This window comes from Vulpes lagopus, chromosome 3 (genome assembly GCF_018345385.1).
Source record: "Vulpes lagopus strain Blue_001 chromosome 3, ASM1834538v1, whole genome shotgun sequence".
Taxonomy (NCBI): domain Eukaryota; kingdom Metazoa; phylum Chordata; class Mammalia; order Carnivora; family Canidae; genus Vulpes; species Vulpes lagopus.
In genome coordinates, this window is record NC_054826.1 from 100,849,412 (window position 1) to 100,875,999 (window position 26,588).

Genomic DNA, 26,588 nt, shown 5'->3' on the forward strand with positions numbered 1-26,588 from the left:
GAGCAGCGGGGCCGATGCCCGGACCCCACAGGCTCCCGCCAGCCTCCCACCTTTAGGATGCTCCTCCCAGAGCCGCGGTGGACCCGGGGTGCACACTGAGCCCAGGCCCCCGGCACCTGCTCACCTCTCACACATGTCAAATATGAAGAGGCAGAAAGAGCCGACGGCAATGGGTCCCACCTGCTTCCAGTACCCGGCTATGTGATTCCGCTCATGCTGATCCTGAGGCAGAGCAACATGGAAAATGAGGGAAGAGACAGCGAAGCCGTTCCGGGTCCGTCGGGCCCTCCCACAGCCCCTGCGGACCACCTGCTCATACCAAGCACACGGCCAAGAGCAAGTCCAAAACCCCCGTCCCAAAGGACGGAGGATGTCTCGGCCCATCCACAGGGTGAGCACAGGATGCCCCGGACACAAAGGGCCTTGCACCCTTAGCAGCCCAAGCTCTGTGCAAGATCACGCATTCAAATTAAATTCTTTGTTTTTCTTTAAAGATTTTATTTATTTATTTCAAAGAGAGTGCGCATGCAAGCATGAGTGGGGGGTGTTGAGGGGAGAGGCCGAATGACCAGGCTCCCCACCGGGTAGGGAGCCTGACATGGGCTTGACCCCACAACCCTGGGATCATGACCTGAGCCAAAGGCAGATGCTTAACCACTGAGCCACCCAGGTGCCCCCAGAACTAAATTCTTTTTCTTTTTTTAAAGATTTTATTTATTCATGAGAGACAGAGAGAGGCAGAGACACAGGCAGAGGGAGGAGCAGACTCCATGGAGAGAGCCCAGATATGGGACTCGATCCCGGGACACGGGGGTCATGCCCTGGGCCAAAAGCAGGAGCTCCACCCTGGAGCCACCCAGGCGTCCCCAGAACTAAATTCTTTTTTCTTTTCTTTTCTTTCTTTTCTTTCTTTCCTTTCTTTCTTTCTTTCTTTCTTTCTTTCTTTCTTTCTTTCTTTCTTTCTTCTTTCTTTCTTTCCTTTCTTTCTTTTTCTTTCTTTCTTTCTTTCTTTTTCTTTCTTTCTTTCTTTCTTTCTTTCTTTCTTTCTTTCTTTCTTTTTCTTTCTTCCATTTATTTATATTTTTTGTTTTTAATTTTTTAATTTTTTATTTTATTATTTATTTATTTATTTATTTTTTCCCCAGAACTAAATTCTTATGTGAATCATCACTTGTGTTTGTTCAGGCCGCCGATGCCTAGAGGACAAAATAAAGACTCGGAGGCATTAAAATATGTCAAAAGATACCTCAATGTGTTTCATGGTTAGGAAACTACACATATGTTCCCCACATCTCCACTGCAAACAAGCGTGGTTCCTCTGATACACAAAGACGCTAAGAAACAGAAGACGAAGGAATGTAGAGCGAGGAAACGGGGAAAGGCAGAAGACAAATGTCAGCATCCAGGCTGGAGCCCGGGTGGGACGGTGCACACAAGTCCCCCCGGGCCGCCCACCCGGCTGCTGTGCTGCTGCTGGGCCCGAGGCCCGGGGCCCCCACCTCTGCCGCAGGGGGCTCTGGGTGCATCACTGCAGGAGCAGCCCTACGCCCACCCCGGCTGCCCCAGCTCTCAGCCAAGCTGTCTCCCCTCACGGCTCCCCCAGAAGGGCTGCGAGACTTCAGACGCGATGACCCACCCCGATGGAATTCAAGAGCAGTGCACTGCCAGGAGGCCGCTGCCTGACGGGAGGCCCCGCTCCAGCTGGCAGCGATCGCCGCAGCCACAACGTGATGACGGCACCGCTCTTATTTTTATCCACGGTACCTTCAGTGCCTCCTGAAATAGGATGTGATGCCTGTGCAGGCGGAGCCCAGGGAGGTCCGTATGTCAGGGTCACAGGGGTTACTGGGCCGCCTGGACACACCGCCAGCTGGAAAGAGTCAGGCCCACATGCTCCGGGGGTTACCTTGGTCCTGGGATGAGCAGAGCTGAAGCCAAAGCAGAAGTGTGTGGACTTTCTGTGAAATACTCACGTTGTCTCGCTTGAATCTCAGGAAAGCTCTATGCCAGGCCTTTAAAATCCATTTTACAGACGAGGAACCTGAGACTCTGAGCCACAGTCACTCGCCTAAGGCCACCTGCCTCGTCACAAGCAGTGGAGGCAGAGTGTGAACCGCTGTCCCGACTCCACGGCTCAGTTCTGCAGCCACTAGCTCACCGGCCCGCGGCCTGCCCTTCCATCCTCGGGAGCTCTTACCATCATATGCTCTCCACAGAAGATGATCCAGAAGGACAGGAGCATCGCGTAGAAGATGCCCTGTCGGATGTCGCCGAACAGCAGCATCCAGGTCCAGTCGAATCCAATGGAAAACCATTCCACGGGGATGTTGATAAAAGTCATGGAAATCCCAAGAGCAAAGATGACTCTGATCATGAGAAGATACCAGGAAAGCCATTTTATTCATCCCCAAGGCAGATTTTCAAAACAAAAAAACAGAAACTCCCAACCCAGTTGCTTGAGAATTAGGACGGTACATATTGAAACCACAGCCACGTGACGGCGTCCTCAGCTCTCACCGTCAGTTTCTACACTGAGGCCATGTGCCCCACGTTGTTCACTCCCCTGCGGAATGAAGGCGTGTGACACTAACCCTCCCGTACAACTGAGGCTCACCTCCTTGTGCCCTGCGCTGCACTCTGGGCCCACGTCAGATCAGGAGTTCTGTGGTGCTGTCCCCTCCTCTGCCTTCATTTTTCTTTTTTTAAAAAATATTTTATTTATTCATGAGACACACAGAGAGGGGCAGAGACACAGGCAGAGGGAGAAGCAGGCCCCGTGCAGGGAGCTCGATGCAGGACTCGGTCCCGGGACCCCGGGATCACGCCCTGGGCTGAAGGCAGATGCTCAACCGCTGAGCCGCCCAGGCGTCCCCTCCTCTGCCTCCTTAAACAGACCTCACTGGACATAATTATGCTCTTTTACGTCTTCAGATAATCATTAGCCTGATCATTCACAACATCCACGATGACGACAATATCCTCAGCAATCATGAACTAGGCGACCACATTGGTTTCAGTAATAAATTCCCCCAACAGCAAGAAATACAACTTCTTTTAGCAGCTTGCTTACTTTTGTGCTTGCTTTTCCCCGTGTTGCACGACTAACTGCCACCGCTCTATCAAACATCGTTCATTGTTTAAGGGGCTCATCCCTACTTTCAATCACACCTACGGAATATGCAAGTGCTGATCACGCAGGGATCTCAGGCTGGGCATTTGCGGGGGGCCTCTGATAACTGGGCGACGTAGGGCTCCTCAACCCATGGAGAAGACTCGGCGGCAGCTGAGCCACGTAAAGAGTGACCGGAGATACTGGCGAAGCGCGCACAGGCTGCCACGGGGACTTCTACCCCTGACAGACACGGAGACTGGGAGGCCTCGTGGGTCGAGACCGGGGACGTGGAAGGGCCTTCCAAGCAGGGGAGAGCCTGCATGAGGCCCAGAAGCCTGGACAGCCTCAATCATCTGGGCAGCTGCAAGCCGGACATCGAGGAAATGACGGGACACAGCACCAGAGAAGTAGAAAAAGGCTGAGCTCATGAAGAAACGTGCCCGCCCCATTAGAGAATCTGAAATTCAGCTTGAAAAAACGGAGGCTCCAGTAAGAAGTTTAAACAACGGGGTGACGTCATTCGTTCATTAAATAAACCCATACTTCTTGAGCTCCTACTATGTGCCAGTCACTATTCTAGGCGCTGGGGACATGGCAGTAAACAAAGCAGGCAGGATCCTGGTCTAATGATGCTTGCATTCAAGAGGGGAGACAGGGGTCTGAGAGGAACGAACGGTAACTTATGAACTAGGAATGTAATGGAGAAAAATAAAGCCAGGTAAGAGAATGGAGAGACAAAGGGTATTATAGGAGGCGGATAAGATAAAGGCTAAAAATAAAAGACATTACGGCTGGCCTGAAGGACACTGAGCCACGGAGGTAGCTGGAAAGAGCATTCAGGTGAAGAGAGCAGCAAGTGCAAAGGCCCCGAGGTGGGAGCATGTCAGACGTGTATGAGCATCATCAAGCTGGCACAGAGGACAGCAAACAAAATCAGGGGTAGCAAGGGTCCAGGTCATCAAGGGCTTTAGAGGTCAGAGCAAAGGAAGTAAGAAGCCAACAGGGAGCTCTGAGTAGAGGAGTGACAAGATCTGATTTACACCAGAAAGGGAACACTGGCTGCTGTGACAACAGACCACAGGAAGGAAAACAGTGGAAGCAGCAACAGTGGAGAGGCGCGTGCAACAGCCCAGGTGCGGACTGAGAGGTGATGGGGTGATAGATGAGGGGGCAGCGATGGATACGGTGAGACGTCCTGCTGGGCTGGATGAGGGCTGGGGAGAAACCCGGGAAGCAAAGATGAACTCCCACTCCCTAACCCGAGCAGCTGAGAGGCTGGAGCTGCCATTTCCATCCCCATTGGACGGGGCTGCCGGGGAGAGGAGCCAGTTAGAAGCAGGAGGGCACAGAACACTGTCCTTGCATGTGTTACATTTTCGGAAAGTGAAGACATTGAATTAACAGCTGGAATATTTGGGTTTAGGGCTGAGAGGCCGAGGGTAAGGACAAGAATGAAGAGTCATCGACACTAGATGATTTTCAAGACCATGAGGCTAGACACCACTCCAGGAACAAGCAGAGCTAATAAAGAGAAGACGTCGAAGACGGAGCCCTGGCTCCAAAGTTCAGGAGGGCGGGAAGCCGGCTGGACACGGCTCCGGAGACCATGACGGCCAGCGGAGGAGGAGGAGAACCGTGAGAAGGCGGAGGAGGCTCCGTGCACAACAAGGAAGTGACCGAAGACGCTGAATGCTGGTGCCAAGTCTAGAGAAGTGAGAGCTGAGCCGTGACCATCGGATTAGGAGCGTGAAGGTCACGGATGACCCTGCCAAGAGCAGGCTCAGTGAGGGGTGGGGCGGGCTCAAGAGAGGGCCGGCGGAGAAGAGGGCAGACGAGGCTCTTTTTAGGAGGGTTGGTGTAAAGAGGAGCAGAAAAATGGTGCGGTGGCTTCCGGGGGGAGTAGGAAAGGTCAGAGTCTTGTCCAAGAAAGCGAAGGATACAGCACGTTTGTAGGGTGATGAGAATAACCCGGCAGAAAGGAGAAATCGGGAACGTGGGACAGAAAGGGAATGTGTGGACGAGAGTATTGTCCTCCCGGGGATGAGGGGGTCGGACTCAGGCGCAAGAGCGTGTGTCCCGTCTCTGTGACAGAGACAGTTATGACTCAGACCACGGGAATGACAAGCAAAGAGAGAACCGAGAGCCAGAAACAGGAGGTGTACGGTCCCCAGGGTTTAACGGTGATTTGCACGTGAAACCTGAAGGAGTAAGAAGAGTCCGGGATGACCGGGTCCAATCACCAGCCCGAGCAACACACGGACCACTGGAGGCAGACCCCAGGGAACCAGGCCCACGGCGGGCCGACCCGGGGAGCCCGGAGCCTTACGAGGGCTCTGAAACCAGCTCTTACTTCTCCAGAAGCACGGGCGGTCGGGACATCATAGTGATCCTCCTCCAGTACCACACCATGATGATGAAGATGCTGGGCGTGAGGAAGGTCTTCATGGCAAACCACACCTTGGTGAAGCCTCCATTCTGGTGGATCCCCTGGACAGAGACCAACCATAATTTTGAAGGTGAGTATATCTTAGTGCCGCTTTCTACCAGCAAATGCATCTTGGGGAGACGCGAGAGGAGCTATTTTCTGCTGAACTTTCAATCCAGAGCTTTAGCACTCAGGCATGGACCCTCTTCACGTTCTCCCAAGCCCCTCCCTCAGGCAGAAATCTAACTAAAAGGCAAAAAACAAAACAAGACAAAACAAAATGGACCCAGTCTATACAACAGGAATCCTTACAAACATGATCAAAGATTTTTCCTAAGTTTTTTTTTTCCCCCTAAGGTTTTTTAATTGAAAAGTTGAGATATTTTAAGATGCCCAAAATGTTGGGATTGGTAAAATGCATTAAGGCAAATCTATTCAGTGGAACGCTAGGCAGCACTGCCAAGTATATTATATTCTCAATATACTATTAAATGAAAAAAAGCAAGGAACAAATCAGTTGAGTGTGATTTTTTTTGGGGGGGGGGGGTTTGGTAAAAAAACCATATGCTCCCATCTATCTATGCAGGAAAAAGATCTATAAGGAGAGACATCAAAACCTCAACAATGATTCTTTCTCTACGTATTACAGGTAATTTTTATGTTTTTTTTTTTAATTTTTATGTTCTTTTTTTTAAATTTTTATGTTTTTCTACATGCCTGTACTTCCTAATTTTCTACAATAAATACATATTTCATATCACTTTTTTCAGATTTATAAAATGCCTTTCGCTTCATGTTCTACTTTTTTTTCCATGTTAAACAAAATCGAAAAAACCTAAAACGACTGCTTTAACACTTGTGCTTGTGAGGTGAGACATGTTAAAAAAAAAAAAAAAGGTTCATCCTGGTGTTATGATGTCACTGTGACCATTACGATAAGATCTTCAACGGGCACGTAACTGAACTGCTTTCCACGTCTGCAGTCTCTCGTGTACATGTAAGCCCCCAGTCATCGTGGGGATGTTATTCCTATTTCTCAGGTGGAGCAGCTGACACACGGAGGTGCCAAGGGTGACCCGGACCCCCTTCTGATATCCTTGCTCACAGCCCCGTGTCCTGAGCCAGCGTCCCAGTGCCACATGCCGCTTGGGTCCATGAGATTCACTCACCACCAACTGAATATCCTTTATCTCCCCGATCCCAACGTTGATTTTCTTCTTCTCGTTCACAGGCAGCCGGATGTTCAGAAGATAGTACTTGTGAGCTACGGACCCAATTTCCATGAAAGGAAGGACATCGCATTCGTAGTAACGGCCCTCGTACTCTGGGGTCTGCAAGAGAGCAGGGGGTTTGAGGCACAGTCACGATTTCCACAGGCTACGGGGGATCGCTCTGGCCTTGGCCTCGCGTCACCCGTCCTCACGAGCTGATGCTTAACGGTGCACCGCAGAGCTCCAGGGGACAGGGCACGCTGGAGGCTCGGCGTCCACCGGCTGCTCCTGCCCCCGCCCCCCAAAACCCAGCCACATTTGAAGTAGAACCAGAAGTTTTAGATAAAAAGCGACTCTCCTCTATCTCTTAACACTTCCGCGGTTCTCCAGTCCTCACAGTCCTCGCATCAGACTAAGCTGGTCTACGAGGACCGCAAGGGCCTTCTACGCACAACGCATCACTGGAGACCTCGCGGCTGCGTAGACCAGTCAGCTTCTAAGACATTCAGGGAGAAGCCGCTGCTGGTGTTCATCACACTTTTCGATGACGGCTAATTATTTTCACGGTTTGGGCCTGAAGGAGAAGCTACAAGAAGGCGAAACGATCCTCTTTTTACGGATTTCACAGAAAAAACAGTCAGTCAGGGAGCACTTAGAATCTGGGGAAGACCGAAAGGGCAAAAGGTAATAATGGGGTTAGTCTGCTAGAGACGCACACTTGGGGTTTTCTGCCCAAAAGGTAAGATGGCAGGAGGGAGCAGAGATTTTATTTTATTTTTTAAAGATTTTATTATTTATTCATGAGAATACACAAAGAGGAGACAGAGAGAGAGGCAGAGGCAGAGGCACAGGCGGAGGGAGAAGCAGGCTCCATGCAGGGAGCCCGACCTGGGACTTGATTCGGGGTCTCCAGGGTCACGCCCTGATGAAGGCAGGTGCTAAACCGCTGAGCCACCCAGGCTGCCCAGAGATTTTAATTAAACCAAATTTAGCCCAATTCTGAGAAAAAGTCTTAGATTTCCTGCCAATGATTGAAGAGCTACTGCCCAGAGCATGGTTATTAAAGAGTGTGTGTGTGGGGGGTACAGGTTGCTTTTGAAAACTAAATTCCGCTCTGACTCACCCAGGACCCTGGGCCGTGTGCCCCGGCCAAGGAGCTGGGGGTGGGGGTACATGTGGGAGTGAGGAGGCAGGAGCTTTAGCAGCCAGGGACTCCCCTTGGGAAGAGTGAAGTGTCTGCCATCAGCGGAGGGTTCCTGTGCCAGCATCAGTGCTTGCTGGCATGCGGCTCTTGAGCAAGTGTGATTTGTTGTTCCTGAACCTATAATCTCATGACCCACACAAATATTTTTCAGTCTCAGGAGTAAAAAGTCCAGGGAGAAACCAGAGGAAGGTACGAGGAGCCTGCAGCCCAACGTGCGTAGAAGGGCCTCTGCTCCTTTTAGGATCTTGGGGGATTCTTTACTGGACGCTCAGAGCTTGGAGGGCAACACACAGAATTTCAGCAGACCAACAGCTGAGTGCACAATCCACCCTCCCATTCCTCACTCACAGCAGCCACTACTAGTCACTCGCGATAGTTCTTCGTCGTCGGAGGTTCGAGGGGCTCTCAGCAGTCGCAGTTGACGACTCTTGGCTTGCGAGATTTAAAAAATCCTCCTGTAGAGAGCTTCCTGCTTCTCCCCAAACTTCAGCCGCAGCCTGGATGAACCTTCCCACACAGACTCCTTCCCTCCCCTCTGCTCCTGCCTTTGTCCTTCTGAGTCGGGCCGGTCCGGGCCCTGCAGGCACTACTGACAATACACTGGAGGCCCTGATTTGGCTCCAGATGAAGCTGCGCCGAGGAAGCGGATTACCCTCCGTGGAAACAGCATGAAAAAGATTTTCTAACGTGTTTCCATTGAGGGTCTCGCTTTATTTCTACAAATTGAGAGTTTTGAGAGGGAAGGGAACCAAAACTGAGTGTTAATGCCACTGATTCGTTTCTCGCCCGAGGTCCCACAGTCGTAGCGACATTGGTTTGGGGACAGGGGCCTTCCACGTCCAGCCTCCAGCTCTGACGGCGAAGAGGACCCTCAAGTACATCGGGGAGGAGACAGTGATGCCGCCTCAGACATGCTGTGCCGAGGGAGGCCTAGATCTGCCCCCGGCTGGGCAGCTGTGAAGGTCACCTGCCTCACTCAGCCTCTGTCCTCCACGTAAAACACGATCCCTGGGGTTCCTTCCAATTCCCCAGGACGGTCCCCGGGGCGTCCCCCACTGCTCGGTCCTCACGGCGGGGTAACACTACCACTCCATGAGACGTTACCGAAGCTCAGCAGATCAGATACATCAGCTCCTGGGACCCTGGCCCGACCTACCTGTCTCAGGGACAAACCCGCTGAATCCTGTCAGGGACTCTTCCTATGCAGAGGTTCAGCCTCTGCCAGTATTTAGGGCATTTAAGAAGAAAGACACTCCCCCCCTTTCCCCCACCCCCCTCAGCCCTCCCCCAACTCCAGCATGAGCCTGTCTAATTAGGACAAATTACAGCAGGTGGCAACTTGACTTTTTTTTTTTTCCCTCTCGACTTCACAATCCACCAGGGACTAAAAAGCTTTAGAGCAATTTCTCATTTAATCTTCAGACTCAAGACTAAATTTCAGTGCAATCAAAAAGCAGAGATTTGATGATTCATTTCCTTCACACTTTTCAAGGTTTAATATCTTTCTTGAAAGGGATCAACACATCCTAAAGATAATTAAGCAGCCATCATTAAGAAGCAGTTGCAGGCTTCTTAATGACCTCCTCCTCGCTCTGCTGCTCGGCGCCCTCCACGTGTTTAAGTAAGGTGAGAAATGAGTTTCCCCCTTTCCGAGGATGAAATTCCATATGCCAGAGCTTCATATCCTTTAGGTTAGGCATCCAACCAATCTCACCTCTGGAAGATACAATCAGCTTGCAGTGACAGTTGAAAAGGTTTTAATTAACTTCCCCTATTGCATATAGAGATCTGAAAACGTCAGATGCTCCTCTCTCCCGCTACCTCCACTTCCTCTCGACCGTTCACTTTCACCCGCACATTATCCTGCCACTCCCAGGGAACCCCAGTTCTGCAGGGATAGGCCACGGTGAGGTCAGGAAAGGCCACTGCTAGGAGAGAAGAGGAACCAAATTCATCAGTGGAGTAGGTACTACCAAGCAGTCCAAATCCTTTAAAAAGGAACTGACCAAAAAAAATAATAAAAATAAAAAAAATAAAAAAAAAGGAACTGACCTGAAGATGCCAAGTGACAAGGGACATGATCAAGAATGTGCTTCGGTGCACCTCACACACACACACACACATAAAATGAGACCATTCCTGTACCTGAAGGGACGTCAGAGGTCCCCTGGCTGCCGCTGCCCCGTGTCAACACCCTTGAGGGATAGGAGTAACACTGATGGCGGCTCCATTTCATCTTCACAGAAACTCTCAAGACTGGGTGGGAAGTGCAGGTCGGGGGGTCGGGATCTCGGGAAAGCGTGTGCGGGAGGACAGCCCCCGCCAGTGAAAACGGCCCCTGGCCAGCTGTGACCTGGTCCTCGTACCGTCAAATCTTACTGTCCTCTGAGGGTCCCTGAGTCAATCTCTGCATTTTCATTGAATCATGAAATTAAAGACCTCTGACTATTTTCAACCAAGAGGGTAACCTCCTTCCCTAACGTCCTTCCGCTGGGTGACTGAATGAGAGCTCCTGGAAGAATCAGAGAAGACAGAGCCTTAAAATGGGTTGGAAGACCCAGGTCCCCAGTGAAATTGGATTCCCTTCCTCAGGGCCTCTGCTCGTGTGCGGTGTTCGCTGGGAGTTTCAGTCTTTGTACCTGCACATTAACTCTGGCAACAGGGATGCCTACGAAACAGGGAAGCAGAGACGAGCACTGATCCAATACGAACAGATCCTTGCGCCTCAAAATAACTTAGCAACGTTCTTCAGACGCTCTCGGCGCAAGGAACCAAGAGTTTGTTTTTATGGAGGTAGTTCAGAGAAACTACTACGTCGCTTCAGACCGGCATCCTTCTCGGCCTCCTCCCTGTGCAGGGACGTAACATCTCTGCATCGCCCTTTTCTCTACTAAGACAAAGATGACGACTAACCGACCTCTGCGGTCATGCACACTAGGAATAAGGAACGTATCTACGATCTGTAAAGTGAATCTTCTCTTGTACCTGGAACCCAAAGACAAACCCCATCAATGTAGACGGCGAGGCGTCCTACCTTGGGGGATGTGAAGGTACATTTGAGCTTCCGGGGCACTCTCTCATGGGCCATCTCAGTCCACTCAGCAAACATATCGTCGCGGTAAGCCAGGGAGACATCCATGGAAACTTCCGCGTTTTCTCCTGCAAGACAAAGGAGGCACAATTCAGAAACGGTATCTGGGAAGGTAATGGGGAAATAGCTCAAAGGTTCTCACAGGCTCTGCCCTGGAGCCCAACAAGGTAAACAGAACACACTAGTTCCTAACAAACTCCAAATCCAAGTCTCCAAATCTGAAAACTTAAAAAAGTCGCAGGGTGAACGTCCAGGGTGGAGGCCGGTGCCCCCAAGTCCTCCGGAGACAGGCTCTCACCCGCTCTGAAGCGGCTCACACGGGCACCCGGGGACTCGTGCTCGACACTTCTCTCCTGGGACTTGCAACATTGGTCCTAAGTCTGCCCCTTGGGGTCACACGGAACAGGAGGTCCTTCCTCCACAAAAGTGCCCACGTACCTGGAACCCACGCTTCATCTCCTGGGGCTTCTTCCTGACAAGAATTTTCCAACCACCCCCCAGAGACATGACAGAGAACTTCCGTGCTGTCTCCTGAGCATTCTCTAGTCTCGGGGCATCCTTCTTACGGGTTACTCCCCAAGCAGCTCTCCATATGGGACCTGTTGCTTCTCAAAAGCTCAAAACCCCTCTGCAAATTGTGGGGAAAGTTAATGTGAAAGATGAAGGGTTTCCCCAAAATCAAAGACTTCTACACAGGCAAGAACACGATAACGAGCACGTAACTGGGGAAGTGGACGTTCACATGGACTTCCGTATTAGTAAGGGCCGTAGCTGGGTGTTAAGGAGACTCGACGAATAAAATCACATCTACCCATTTTGTCTATTTTTTACCGGGCTGAGCAAGTTCAAGAACAGAAGAGTGTTAATGGGGCAAAAAAAGGCACAGGTCACATTTCCAAAATGGAGAGGCAGCCGCCACTGGGGCTAGGAGACGGGCTCAGCTCTAGGCTCCGCACCCGAGCGCCTGACGGGTCACAGGAGGAATGGAGCACAGGTGCTGTCTGGAGAATTCGGGCTTTCTATCCACTGGCCCAGTGTGACTTCCTTAAAGCCAATTTGACAGCGTCCTCTGAGAGCACAAGAATGCAAGAAAGGCAGGAAAGGCGAGATCTGAGGCCATCTGGATCCAGATGAAACCCTCAGTCAACACCTGCACCCTGCTACTTTATTGGGACCACTTCAGTCCTCCGACGTGGTGAAATGGCCATTCCCATTTTCTTCCTCTCCCTCCCGCAACAGCACAGAAACAACAACAACAACAAAAAAAAAACAGTAAAAGGAAACAAAGGATATTAAATCTCAAGGGCAAAATAATGGTAATGGCACGGGCAGACCAGAGACTGCAACGACTTGCTTAAATATGAGAAATAGATGGGCAGCCTGGGTGGTGCAGTGGTTGAGCACCTGCCTTCAGCCCAGGGCCTGACCCCAGGGTCCTGGGATCGAGTCCCGCGTTGGGCTCCCTGCATGGAGCCTGCTTCTCCCTCTGCCTGTGTCTCTGTCTCTTTCTCTCTCTCTCTCATGAATAAACAAATAAAATCTTAAAAAAAAAAAAAAGAATTAAGAAAATGAGAAGTAGCTGAGGCAGGACCTCCCGACAGCCACAGGGAGGGGACCTCCTGGAAGAGTGAACCCTCCGTCCGCCGGCCGTCCAGGGCACTCGGGACCTGAGCACAGCGCTGGTGCAGAGAGGCAGGTGAGGTGCTGGTCACAGGTGACTGGGCCAGAGTGTGCACCTGCAGCCCCTGCACATCCTCCCACCTGGGCTGGAGGTTGCCGGGCCGCGCAGGGACCCAGGGCCAAGCACAGGAGCCGTGGGCCGCCCTGCTCAACAGGCCTCCTGCTGGGCGCACCCACCCGCCGCTCCATCAGGCCTCCGCGCTCTGCTACAGGCACGGGCTGCGGCCTTCCCGGCCCGGCGCACAGGCTGGGCCTTTCGGACCCGGGGCTCAGCGCAGGCCTGGAAAGCTGTGCGAGGGGGGATCAGTCCTTGGAGCCCGGGGCTCGGAGCACCACTGGCCGGGACGCCGGCAGGAGGGGCCCTTAACCTGGGACCCACGGTTTATTTAATATTTTACTTATTCACTCATGAGATGCGGAGAGAGGCAGAGACGCAGGCAGAGGGGGAGCAGGTGCCCCACAGGGACCCGACGCAGGACTCGATCTGGGCCCCAGGTCACGGCCTGGGCCCGTGGGTCACAGCCTGGGGTCCCCGCGAGCCCCTGCGGCCTGGACTCTACATGAAGGGAACCCTGCAGTGGGAGCCTCACCCGGGCCCCGGGACGCCCCGACCCAACCCAGGGCACCGACCTCGGACACGGGGCAGGGGAGCCCGAGCTGTGAGGTCAGCTGCCTGGGTCATCTTCCGTCTGGCCTGAGAGTGGACTGAAAGTCCAGCTTTAACGACCGTGTTGCACGCAATAAAATGCTGGTTTTGTGCCCCCGGTACCACGTGGGCTACAGGCTCCCCCACCGGGACCTCATGAAAGCCAAGACTCCAGTTTGCAGGCCCTGGGACAATGGCAGGACGCCGAGGCCGCCTCTGGCACCTGGAGGACCCAACCCTATAAACGAGGACACTGGTTCCACCAGTTCCATGGGGTGGAGGCCTAAGGTTATCGATGCAGGGTGTGCAGAGACCCGGGACGCCGCTCTCCTCATGGCCCCAGACCAGCAGCTCGCTCTACTGTGCGCTACCCAAGGCCCACATTGCTCAAACGGCTTTGGAGACACACTTCAGTTGGGTGGAAAATCCGCTCGGAACACGGGGAAAGGAGGTGTGGAAAGGCACTAGGGTCCTGCACCCAGGACGGCCGCCCTGGTCGAGGCAGAGCCCTGGCGGGAGGAACTCTGCGCTGCGAGGGCGGAGGGTCAGACGGGCGGGAAGATGCGCACCTTCCCCCTGCGCAGCTCCGACCAGTCGGGAAGCACAGAACCTCGTCCCTGGAGCCGCCCACTCTGCCCACGGCCAGCACAAAGCCACGAGGAGGGCAAGTGCTTTGCATCAGCCGGAAGAGGTGGGGGGGCCCAACGGGAGGAACCTGAGCGCCCCAAGAATCTAGGGCAGCTGCTTCACAGTAAGAACAGGCCCCGGGGGGCGACGCAGAGAAAGATGGGGCCGCGGCGCGCTCATCAGGATGCTTCTCACTTAGACTTGAAACTGGCGCTTGCCGGCCAAGGCAGCAGTGTGCAGGCCAAGAGATGTTCTGTGACTGTGTGTCTGCGACTTTCTGGATGAGCGGCCCTGAATGAGCCCCAGCCTCCCTGTCTGCGACATGGAAATCGCTGGGCCTCCTTCCCAAGGCCGATGGGACCATTCGCTACCCTAAGTACTTGAAAATACGAGTTTCCCCTCCATCCAGGCTCAAGACGGTCGGGTTGACCTATTAACTGGAAATAAAGGGGAGAAAGGGGAGGGCGAGCTGCATTAAGAGTAAATAAAGAATTATTTTAATGGTTGTCAGAAGCTTTTAGGTTCCCTGAGAAACCCGGGGTTTCCCTAGGCCCCGGCCCTGGGAAGAAAATTAATTTCCAGACGCTCACAGGCATTCGCACATTCCACAGGGAGCTGCCAGTCACCAAGGCCCGTGTGGGCAACCTCGGGAGGCCGCACAGACCGGCCTCCTCCCGGCCCCCGCCAGCCTTGCTCCTTCCTCCCCCATCAAAAACTCTCTGACCCGGCTGGTATTTTCTTGACGCCCTCAATTAAGGAAATCACAAAACCAAGCCCGTCCTACATCCACGGTGAGGCCTGGCCAAAGTGGGCTCGGCTCATTATAAATTTGGCCCTGGCTGTTTTCCTAAGATGCCCTCGGGGCCTGGGTGTGCACGGTCATAAAAATGAATGAGGACGATTATTTCGCAAACCGGCCTAACAGTTTAGTTCACAGCCTCTCGCCTCCCTCCTTTTCCTCCATCGCATCAAGCCTCTGCACCTGGGAGCAAGATTTTCCAGGTGTGAGGAGGCAGGTTCGGAGCGGCCGGGCAGCGTGAGGGGAGCGTCTGTCCCCCCCTCCCCCCGGGCCACTCGCAAAGGGAACATCCTGGGAAATCAAAGGGACCGTCCTGGGAAGTCCGCCGCTCGCTGCTCCTGTCCCTCCCGGAAGCCGCTGGGGAGGTCCCCTGCTCTGCGCGCGAACGGCCCCACGGCCCCGCGGGATAGAGAAGCCGCGGCGCCGCTCAGCAGGCTGGCAGGGGCTCCCTCTGCCTCTGCCTCTGCCTCTGCCAGGCCGCCGCCGGCCGTCTCACCTGCGTCTCACCTGCCGCTGGGGCACCGGCCCCCTTCCCAAGTCCAGGTCCCCCCGCCAGGTCCCACAGCTGCCTGCCCCCTCCCCACCGACGGCTCTGCCTGCCGGCGGCCGAAGCCGCGGACCCCGCTCCTGCTCACGACCACCTCCGTTCCAGGCCTCAGCCGCCCGCCACGGGCCCCGCTCCTGTCCCTCTGCGTGCTGCCAGGAGAGGACTCGGAAGGCACTGCCGGTGCCCTCGCGGGTCCTCCTCAGAATGTTTAACGCGGAAACTCCTTCAACGGGAAAAAGAAAAAGGCGAATATGGGGCCCCGGTTGGCACCCCGGGTTCCTACCTTCGGCGTTCCTCTCCATTGGGGCGTAGCTCGGCGCCCCACCCGCGGCCTCGGGACACGCTGAGAGCTCAGGCGGTGGCACCGGTAGCCCACGGGGCCGCATCTGCGTGCGCAGCGGGGGCAAGTGCCTCTGCCACCTACGGATGGGGACGGGCGACGGCCACGCCCTGCGGTTGTGAGGGTTAAACGAGCTAACGTGGGACCTGGGACGTGCTCGGCACAGCCCCGGCAGACAGCAAACACTCAGTAAACGCGGACGGCGGTCCTCGGGGCTGCTACTCGGGGTCCCCGCGCTGGCTGCACTCGGGGCCTCTGCTAGCACCCCAAGCTTTAAGCAGGGGTCTCCTTAGGCTGAATCACTGAAGGTTCCCTTTCCTGTGGCCGTAGACAACACTGCAGCCCCTCGCGGCAGACTCCCGTTCACCTCTGGGTTCCCTGCCCACTCCCGCCTCCCGCACTCACTGCGCCTCGCCCCAGCGCCCCCTTACCCCTCGGTACCCGGCGCACCCAGCTCTGTCGCACGTACCCCCAGGACCCCAGCCGTGCAACCACCTCACCGTGCCTTTCCCCACCCACCACCCCGTGCACGGAGAGGCTCCCGGAAGCCGGGGACTGCTCGGTCTTGCTCACAACTATCCTCGCTCACGTCTTTATGGGACGGTCATGAACTGTCAAATTACCATCATCCTTCATCCTCCGGGGACCTCACGACCCCAGAGCTCTTCAGTATACCCCACGCGTGTGGTCTGCCGTTCGCTGTCTCGGCGGCATTCACTCTTCCCCCGGTGCCTGCTATGGTCCCCCCGCCCCACGCACACACGCGCCCCTCAGGAAGGCGGTGCCCTCGAGGTTGGCCCAGTGGTCCCGTCAAGGAACAACGCACCTGTTCCCCAGGACTGGGAAGGGGGACTTTTAAGGGAAGTGATCCCGAGGGAGGTGCTGTCCCCTCCCCCTCAGTTATAATACGGGGCTGCACTGATGCTCTGCTTGAGAGGGCTCGTGAGGGCAAAGGAGGAAACAAGGTGTGACTCGGAGGCTACGGATCAAAGGAGTCTCTCGGTTTAAGGATCAAGCAAAGTAGTTAAAGGGTGGCCCTTGGAGGCATACGTCACGCCTGCCCAAGTCTGGAGGATGAGAACAGACGGGCTGCTTGCAAGAGCTCCAGAGGAGAGACCGCGCCGAGCTCTAGCTGCCGTGTCCTTGGTAACCTACTGAGGCCTCCCGGGCCAGGCGGGAAGGGAAGCCCGAGGATCCCGGAGCCCGTAAGAGCCGGCGCTGCCAGGACGCAGTCGAGATGCCTCCGAAACCTCTAATACTGGATGCACCGTCCAGGCCGATGCCTTTTGTCTTCCACCAGGTACTTTTAAGCACCTCCCAGTTTTCACCAATGGTGGAGGATCACAAGGACCTACGAGGCACTTTGGCCTGAACTGCCCACGGTGAAGCAGGACGCAAGCGTCAACACGAATCAGGACAACCACGGGGGCTGGCTCTACGGGAGAGCCTGAGGCGGACGGTCAGCACTACCACGGCGAGCGCTGGCTGGGGCCAAAGTGGCTCCTTGAGGGGACCCCTGGGCCTCCCTCGGAGGTGACGTCTAACTGACGCACAGGAGTAAGGTCGTTGGGTACCGAAGAGAAAGAACCACAGGCAGACGGACGTGGAAGCGTCAAAGCGGCCTATAGTCGGAGAAACCAGCTCCCACGTGGCGGAGGGTGGGAGAAGGGGTGCAGAGAACGGGCAACGCTGGGGGGGCGGGGGGTGATGGCAGGGGGACCGGCCTGTTCACAGAGATGTCGGAGCAGAGACCCGGCAGGGGTGTGAAAGGCAGAGAGGAACCGGGCAGGGTGAGCGGCTGGAGGTCACCGCGGCTCCCACCCGGTTCTCAGCAAGCGCAAGAGGCCTGTCCCTCCTGGCAACGATCGCCAGCCGCCCTCCCTGTCTTCAGCAGCGCACTGCTCCCTGCTGACCGGGGCCCCGGGACCCCGAGATTTCCTATTTGACCACGATCGACACAAATGTGGAGAGAAAAGAAACCTGCGGCCCAAGGAGGACTAGGCCCAGGCTTCTCTGCTGCTCCCCCGGGACGCCCCAATGCCAGCGCCTTCAGAACAGCTGCCGAGACCCCCCCCCCTAGTCAGGGGAGGGCTTCACTCACACTCCATCTAACCCGAGCCCACGGCAGGTTCGGACGCAGCCGCCGGCCGCCCACCCCAGTAACTGAACGAAACGACTGCGGAACCGACAACCGACGGCGCACAGGCCGTCCCGGCTGCACGGAAACCCAGCGGGCAGGTCTTCAGGGGCTGCAGGGGTGCGGGCGGCCCCGTGGCCCTTCATCGGCCCTCCCCAAATCCTGATGAAAGCAGCCAAGGCTTTGGCCAGATCCGCCGGGCGGCCCTGGGTGCCTGCCCCTGGACTCCTTCCCGCACCACCGGCCCCGCACGCGCTCAGCTGACGCCGGCTCCGGACTGCGTGGAAGAGGCCCCCTCTGTGGGGCACCTGGCCTCGCCCTCCCCCACCGCGGCCCAGGCCTGCCGCCTTCCCGGGGCTGCCCGTGACCCCGGAGGGAAGCCGGGACGGGGAGGGCGAGGCCAGGTGCCTCACGGAGCGACCATTTCTCTTCCTCTCCTGGTCCGACAATGTCTGAGTTTCTCTGCTCATTCTGAGCCACCCACGGAGAGAACGAGCCTTGGGCTTCAAGAAGCAAGGGAAGGCCTGTGGGCAGGAAGCAGATGGGGGGGTAGAAGGGGGGCAGACTCTGGGAGGCAGACCTCAGGGGGGGTACAGACCCTGGGGGGAGACAGACCTGGGGGGGACAGACCTCAGGGGACAGACCTCGGGGGACAGACCCTGGGGGGAGACAGACCTGGGGGGGGACAGACCTCAGGGGACAGACCTCGGGGACAGACCTGGGGGGGGACAGACCCTGGGGGGGAGACAGACGGGGGGGCGGGTTACAGACCCTGGGGGGAGACAGACCTGGGGGGGGACAGACCTGGGAGGGGACAGACCTGGGAGGGTACAGACCCTGGGGGGAGACAGACCTGGGAGGGGACAGACCTGGGGGGGAACAGACCCTGGGGGGAGACAGACCTGGGGGGGACAGACCTGGAGGGAGACAGACCTGTGAGGGGACAGACCTGGGAGGGGACAGACCTGGGGGGGTACAGACCTGGGTGGGGGACAGACCCGGCGGGGGACAGACCCTGGGGGGTCAGGGCCCGGCAGGCCGCCCTGGGGCCACTGCAGCCAGGTCCCGTCGAGCTGCACCCCAGGTCCGGGCAGGGCCGCGTCTGCCGCTGTGGCACCGGTGCTCTTCGCACGGGGATGCTTGGGGAGGCGGCAGCGGGCATTCGGGGCAGAGGCTCCGCGTGCAGCTCGGGCTCTGCGGGGGACTAGCCAGGGCCTTCCCGACCCCGCCGCGGGCGGCCTCCCCCACCCTGGGCCACGGCGGCGGCCTCGGCCTTCAGCAGCGGGCACAGTGGCCACCGCGCAGACGGCGGGCGCGCAGCGTGTCGGGGGCTGAAAGCCACCCCGGCCCCGGGACGGCACCTGCTCTACGGGCCCCCGTCCCGGTCCCCGCCCGCAGGAAAGGCAGCTGCCAGGCGGGATTCCGCCGCGTTCACGGGAGAGCTTTGTTTCCCGCAAGTTCCGCAGGAGACAGGGGGCTAGCGCGGCCTTTCATTTCCGACGCACCTTTTCTTCGTCCCCGCGCGAGGAGCGGACACAGATGAAGGCGGGCGCCGGAGGGAGAGGATGTGCCCGGCGGTTCCTGACCCCTCGGATCCCTGCCGCCAGGGAAGCCCGGGAGGCCACGTTTAATTGCGGAAAAACCAGCCCTGCTCCTCTCTCATCTTTTTCCTCTGCGGCTTAAACCCACAATTACTGGCAGCCCCGGATGCGGGCCACCGAGCTGCGGCTGCGGCTGCGGCCGAGGGGCCTGGGGTTCCACCGCCGCCCGGGGCGCCCCACCCTGCAGCGGCCCTGACCCCGCGGCCCTGACCCCCACGGCCTGACCCCGCCGCCCGAGGCGCCCCACGGCCTAACCCCGCAGCCCTGACCCCGCGGCCCACTTCTCCCACTCGGGGCTCAGCAGCCTTCCCGCCGCGAGGTGCCAGTGCCGGCCCAACCCAAGGAGCAGGCCCTGAGGCCCACATCCTGAATTCCACATTTCGCACCTCAGCGCTCCACCCGCCAGACCAATTCCTTTTAAGGATCAGACTCCGATTTCCTTGCCTGGCCATCCTGCGAGGCCCCAGGCCCCCCAGGTGTGTCAGGAGCTTATCTTCCCTCGCCCAGAGGGAATTCTGCTGCAGCCTAACACGCGGGCTCACTGTCCTCCTACCACGGGATCTTTCACAGCATTTCACTCAGGAAACCCGGGACCTGGGCCCTTTCTCGCGTGCAAACCCCGTGACCCTGGAGAAGTCACTTCACTGCCACACGTTCAGCCTGCAGAGCTTCAAGAGGTCGTGTCCAGACACTTCTGCTCTCATCCTATTCCAAGACCTTTAATCTTCTGCTAACGTGTTTACAGTCCCGCGTAATTAAGCCCCTGCCTCCTGGGCATACTCCGCGGAGCTGAGAATTCTCCGCATCTTCTACCTTACAGTGTCTCCGACTGCCTAAGTGCTGACCGATACGTAACTTGAAACTCACGGGGTCAACCTATCTCACGAACTTGGAGCCCTTACCCCGAGAATCATGAACCTCTGAGTCCCACAGATGACCTTCGGGGACTCAGCTGAAATATGAACACAAAACACCTGAATGGGACCTACCCACATTTTCCCCCCAAGGTCAAGGTCCTTGATCCAAGTTAAGAACCACCGTCCTCGGGTCGCCTGGGTGGCTCCGCGGTTAGCGCCGCCTTCAGCCCAGGCCGTGATCCTACAGTCCCAGGATCGAGTCCCGCACCCGGCTCCCTGCATGGGGCCTGCTTCTCCCCCTGCCTGTGTCTCTGCCTCTCTCTGTGTGTCTCTCATGAATAAATAAATAAAATCTTTAAAAAAAAAAAAAAGAACCACTGTCCTGAAGTAATGAAAGGCCGATGCCAGCGGCCCCGCAGGTCCTTGTTCTGCACGCTTGGACTTGCTAGGCTTCTGCATTCTCTCCAGAACTCACACCCCTCCTCTCTGCCCAGGTCCAGGAACAACTCACCTTTATTGAGCATTTACCACAAACCAGCACTTTCTATGAAAAAGCCACATACATGGGATCCCTGGGTGGCGCAGTGGTTTGGCGCTTGCCTTTGGCCCAGGGCGCGATCCTGGAGACCCGGGATCGAATCCCACATCAGGCTCCCGGTGCATGGAGCCTGCTTCTCCCTCTGCCTGTGTCTCTGCCTCTCTCTCTCTCTCTGTGACTATCATAAATAAATAAAAATTAAAAAAAAAAAAAAAAGAAAAAGCCACATACATACTATTCTAGTTTCATCCTTAAAACAATCCTAAAGGATGGCCCTACAATTATCTCTATTTTATACTGAAGAAATGAAGGAAGTTCATGAACTTACCAAAGGTGTCACGAAATCGACAAGTGCCAGGACAAGAATTTAGCCCAAACACTCTGGTTTCCCCGAACAAAATACAGCTGCTCTGGGGCTGTTTCTTGGCCATCATATATGAGGCAGTCATGAATCTCAACAACTCCTAGAAGATTCCACCCTTCAAAACTCAATTAAAAAAATAAAAAAAAAAAACCTTTTCTGAAAAATGAGAGAGGAAGACAAACCATGAGAGACTCCTGACTCTGGAAAGCAAAGGGCTGGGGGCGGTGGGGGGGTGGGGGTGGGGAGGGGGCGATGGGGCAACTGGGCGACCGGCATTAGAGAAGGCGCTCGATGAGATGAGCACTGGGTGTTATACTGTACGTTGGAAAGTCGAATTTAAATAAGACTTTTTAAAAACCAAAAAAAAAAAAAAAAAGAAAAGAAAACTTGCCTTTTCAGTAGAAGTTAATCATTTCCCCCTTCTTTGTTCATGCGATACTCTGGGCACTTAGCACTGAACACATCGGTATGATTTTTTGTTTCTCGCTGGACTAGACCGTGAGCTCCTAATTAATTATTTTGAGTACATCCTTGAGTATTTATACGGCCTGGGGCTATGCTAAGTACGGAGACAAAAGGAAGAACAAGATACAGGCCCTGCTCTCAAAACCCAGTCTTGCTGGATAGAGACAAGTAAACAAAGAAGGGCCATTGAAGTTTTCTGACACTGTAGTGTAAAGGGTAAGGACTTAAAGTAAAAAAAAATGCCAGCACATAGTAGAAGCCCAATAAGTGACCCTGAATGAATAAAGGAAGCTGGGAAGAGGGCCTCAGGAGCCGGGCTGTTGAATTAAAAGTCTACCTTCCCTTTATGAAAACTCTTTGAGGTTATTTATACACTGACTCACCTAAAAACTGCTTCCTGTGTTGGTGTCTATGATACATTTTTTAATGTCAGACTAAAAATACACTTCCAGTCCACCAGCCCGTCTGCCTACCCAAGGACTAGAAATGAACACAAGGTAAACACGTAACGGAAGAAGATACTAGAAAACTCACTCATGTCAACACCAGGCTCACCCACTAGCGGCCGGGCATCGTCTAAAATGGCTCATACGTGAGGGTCTGAGAAGCCGCCTGTTTACAAAGCTGGAGGGACGCATACTCACAGGCTTTTAGAAAACCAGAGAATCTGAAGTGAGTCATGGACTCGCAGCAGAGCTGGAGTAGGCAGGACTTCAGGGGCCATCTGGGGCCATTTCCTACCCAGAGGAGGGGCACGCCCCTGGCACTACAGACTCAGGCTGGGGGTCGAGGCACTGGAGCCCCGAGATCGCTTTTGCTTTCAATCCCCCTATTTCTCAGCTGTGAGACCCCGGACAGCTCAGGGAACCTCTCTGGTCTTCCAACTCCGCTCTCTGCCAGGGGGACCTGCTGAGATGATCGGTTGAAATAAAAGTCACGTCGTCTTAATCGGACATGGTTTGGTTGTGGGTAGGAAGGTTCCACCCACGCGAGCTCCCACGGAAATTAGCTGGAAGGAGACGGATATCTCAAGAAATTTGAGGGCACAAAGTGCTACCAAACCTGAGGAACCTGAACCAGCAAGAAGGCCACCGCTGGTCGGTCGTAGTAACCGCCCACTCCACGTCCACCCGTCCGTGGCCCCTGGCTCCCCGCTCTGCCAAACAACCTTCTGTGCTTCTCCAGGCGTGGGGTGACGGATGGCCGCCCGGGGAGCCCTCGGGACTTCCCAGGCACTCGCCAGTGAGGGGGGCCTGGAAATACGGAGGCCCGAGCGGGCACACGGGAACCCGCTGGCTCTCCTTGGGTGAAGGCCCCGTCCTAATCCCATCATCTGGGGGAGGGGGGGGCAGGCACGGGGAGGCCCACACCCTGAGGGAGGGCAGGGGGCAAGTGCTGCAAGAACATGGTGTGAAGCCAAAGCAAATGGCTGGCAACAAAGACAACCATCAGCATCTCTGGTACAAAAGTACTTTGTAGGGACGCCCGGGGGGCTCAGCAGTTAAGCCGCCTGCCTTCGGCCCAGGGTGTGACCCTGGAGTCCTGGGATCGAGTCCCACGTCGGGCTCCCTGCATGGAGCCTGCTTCTCCCTCTGCCTGTGTCTCTGCCTCTCTCTCTCTGTCTCTCATGGATATATAAACAGAAATAAAATCTTAAAAAATAAAAAAGTACTTTGTAAAGAGAGGGCCGCCCAGCATAGGGTATCACTGTGGTCATCCTGGACTCTCCACCCCAATCAGCGTTCGCTTGATACCCACCGTGACAAGCTGCTCCGTACTTGAAGGGACAAGTCCAACCATGTGACAACACCTTTTTTTTCCCAAGATGCTTCATTTAAATATTTTCAATCTTCCCCCCCCAAATCTTACCTCCTTAAAGAAGATAACAATCTTGCTTGTTAGGTTAGGCCTGGGCTTTCCTGATGGCCACACAAATGAACAGTTAAGGCAGCAAAGATACACTGATTGGGTAATTATTTTGAAATAACCTAAACCCAGAAAAATTTAAAAATCAGAACCTCCTCTTGCTTTAAAAAATTGCTATTGCCCTCCAACCAAATTAGCACCAACTTGCCAAAGCAAAAGAGGAACTGGAACCACGTCTAGCATCAGCGTGCAAACTACAGGTAGATACTAAGGGAAATTTTTTCCCCAAATGTAGAGTCCCTGTTACTTCTGCAAGTAGAATTCTGCTCTGCCTTGTTTATCAGAGGATCTTCCTCCCCCACCTCACTTATTTTTGCTTTGAAAAGCATAATCCAGAAAACAGTTTTTCTTCACATGTTCTTAAGTGAACCAAAATAAAGATACGCACGCTTCTCAGTAAAATAACCTCTCACTAGCTATGGGATGACTGACGGGCATTTAAATACTGACAGGAATACTCCAAGTGAGGAGAGGAGATAAAAAGAAAAAAACAACGAAACAACCCTAAAACCACCTTATACGTACAGTGGGGGTGCTATCAAGGAATCTGCTGCTGCTTTGCTATTCACATTCTTCACTGATGTCACAAGGATTTATTTTAGTAACCAGGATATACTTGTTATGGATGCAAAGAGAATCTCCTCGTCTATATTCTAAACTCAGAGCAGGAAATCAGACACGTGGGTGATGTGCAGCTGTGGCACTATAAACAGATTCTAGCCTGCACTACATTCCCTCAACTACAGATTGGGAGATTTAGAAACGAAAAACAGAAAATACACCATTTTAGGGAGACCAGTGCAACTTCTGTCCAGGAATATTTGGGTGCTGTTGGGTAGAAGGCTCAGGACCTGCATGTGGGAGCGCGCCTGTTGCTATGGAGCGTCCACCCACCTACGTGGTTAACAACAGCGACAAGGTCCTGCTCTGTCTCCGCCAGCTGTGCCACGGTGCGCACCTATCTCGGGGTATAAGGCTTCCTGACCCAGTAAATTAAAGGATTAGTCCCTTTAACATTTTGGCATTAAGTAGCCAATCTGAAACCTTGACAAAAGCCACAAACCCTCTTACTCCAAAAATACATATAATGAATATGACCGAAATTTTACATAGAATACCAGGGGGCTGGCCTGGCCCTTGGGATCCACCCCCGGGCTTCTTGGTTGAAGATCTCCAGACTAAGGCACTGTCAAGTTCCTTCAGTGCGGAAGTCTGCAATCACACAGCTGGTGTTTAATAACAATTACTGCAAATCATTCAAACCACAGGTGAGCGTTTTGTTGTGACTAAACACCGACCCAATAGGATCTCCTTTCCAATGTTAAGACCGGATACACCAAACTCTAAACATTAGTTTAGCAATCTGGGAAGGTTTTAGAGGAGCCCAACCCCGTCTCTAGGCTGTATTTCTTCGTTTGGATACACATGACCTCACACGAAACCTTCCGGCCACATGACGGAGATCCTGAGGGTTTTCTAGTGATGCCGCCACATAACGAGCTTACCAATAATCACACCCAAATAAAACAAAGCCGAAGGTTCCCACTTTCCTGCCAATATAAACTTGTTCATAACGGTTAATTCCATAGTTGTGCCTGAAGAGTCCCTCAAAGGGAAAGATAATCCATAAACGAAAGCAAACAAACATGATGTCCCTAATCTCCACTATCCTGGGTGAATCAACAAAATAGTCTTCTCCTGTGATTTACTTTCTTCCTAACCCAAGTCAGTAGGTAAAACTGATTCACATTAGAAAATTCTAGGTTCTCATCCGGGTTTGAAGGGGTACGTGACTCCATAAGAAGAAAGCAGACTGGCCCCATAAGCCCACCTCAAACACTGACGACCCCCTAATTTTACCCACCTCTGCAAACTCTGCCACATTTAAGTCTCCTGGATCTTTTTTGGTGGATCTTGAGCTTTTTCAGTTTATCGTTTTAGGGGAGGGAGGTGAGGGCAGAGGGAAAACGTGAGGTCATTTCTGCTCATACTGACTCTGATTTAGGTAAAGAAATTTAATAGATAATTTAAAAATATTGGTGACACCGCCTGTAACAAAAACTATGCAATCAGGAGCACCTGGGTGGTGCAGCTGGTTAAGCCTTGGACTCCGAGGCTTGGGTGGTGATCTCAGGGTCATGAGATCAAGCCCTGCGACCAGCCTCGGATGGACTCTTTCTCCCTCTGGGCCCCCCTCGTCCTCCCTGTCTCTGTCAAATGTATAAGTAAACCTAAAAACAACAACAAAAACCCTATCCGATCAGAAATGTTTGTTATAAACAGAGACCGTAACATGGTCAGGACTCAAAGGTGTCTTTTTGAAAGGACTGGGAGAATACGATCAGATTTCTTAGTAGTTGCTTCAACATATTTTGTTAAAAAGGACTATCTGATAAAGCACGGAAATCCAGCCGCATGAATGCCATCTTACCAATGGCCTGGCGCCGTTATTAGCAGGCGCGTGGACTCCTCCCAAGAGGCGTCTGAAAATACAGAACTGATGAACCACAACCCTTGCTAATGGTCCAAAAGTCCACAGACTTTCCTCCTCCTATAAATCACCCCTAATCATTTTAGATAACATGACAGTTGGTTTTTTGTTTTGTTTTGTTTTTTGTTTTTTGTTTTTTGTTTTTTTTCAGTTAGCAGACTGGTCTTTTTTATCCCAAGTGTCTTCATGTGGTGCCTAACATTCCATCATAGAAGTACAAATGGCAAAGCACAATCCCTTTGTAAAGAGTTAGGACTCTCAGCTATGAAACTTGAAAAGGGGGTAATATTATCATTGTAATTATTTTTTGACTAGAAATTTGTTTTACAGAAATGTTGAGAGAAGAAAAAATCACTTGTCAGTTATAGAAATGATTCCATCATTTCATGTAGTCATTCGCGGTAACGAAACAACCAAGAAAGGCTTAATACTCCATCGTGACGTACAGCACAGGGCTCAAGGCAAAACATAACGACTTCATTACCTAAGAACAGAACGGATGTGCTGGCTTTTCCTACCCCACAGCA

The 26,588-nt window shown here is 54.0% G+C and overlaps 1 protein-coding gene across 1 annotated transcript in view; it reads right to left on the minus strand.

The window, feature by feature from the left end:
* WLS (Wnt ligand secretion mediator) overlaps window positions 1-26,588 on the minus strand; it is a 91,722-nt gene that overhangs the window by 18,416 nt on the left and 46,718 nt on the right. The window contains exons 3-7 of the mRNA XM_041747126.1: window positions 10,987-11,111; window positions 6,707-6,868; window positions 5,463-5,599; window positions 2,198-2,366; window positions 125-222 (exon numbers count right to left, since the gene is read on the minus strand). Coding sequence (XP_041603060.1) covers window positions 125-222; window positions 2,198-2,366; window positions 5,463-5,599; window positions 6,707-6,868; window positions 10,987-11,111 — 691 coding nt within the window. The remainder of the gene's footprint in view (window positions 1-124; window positions 223-2,197; window positions 2,367-5,462; window positions 5,600-6,706; window positions 6,869-10,986; window positions 11,112-26,588) is intronic.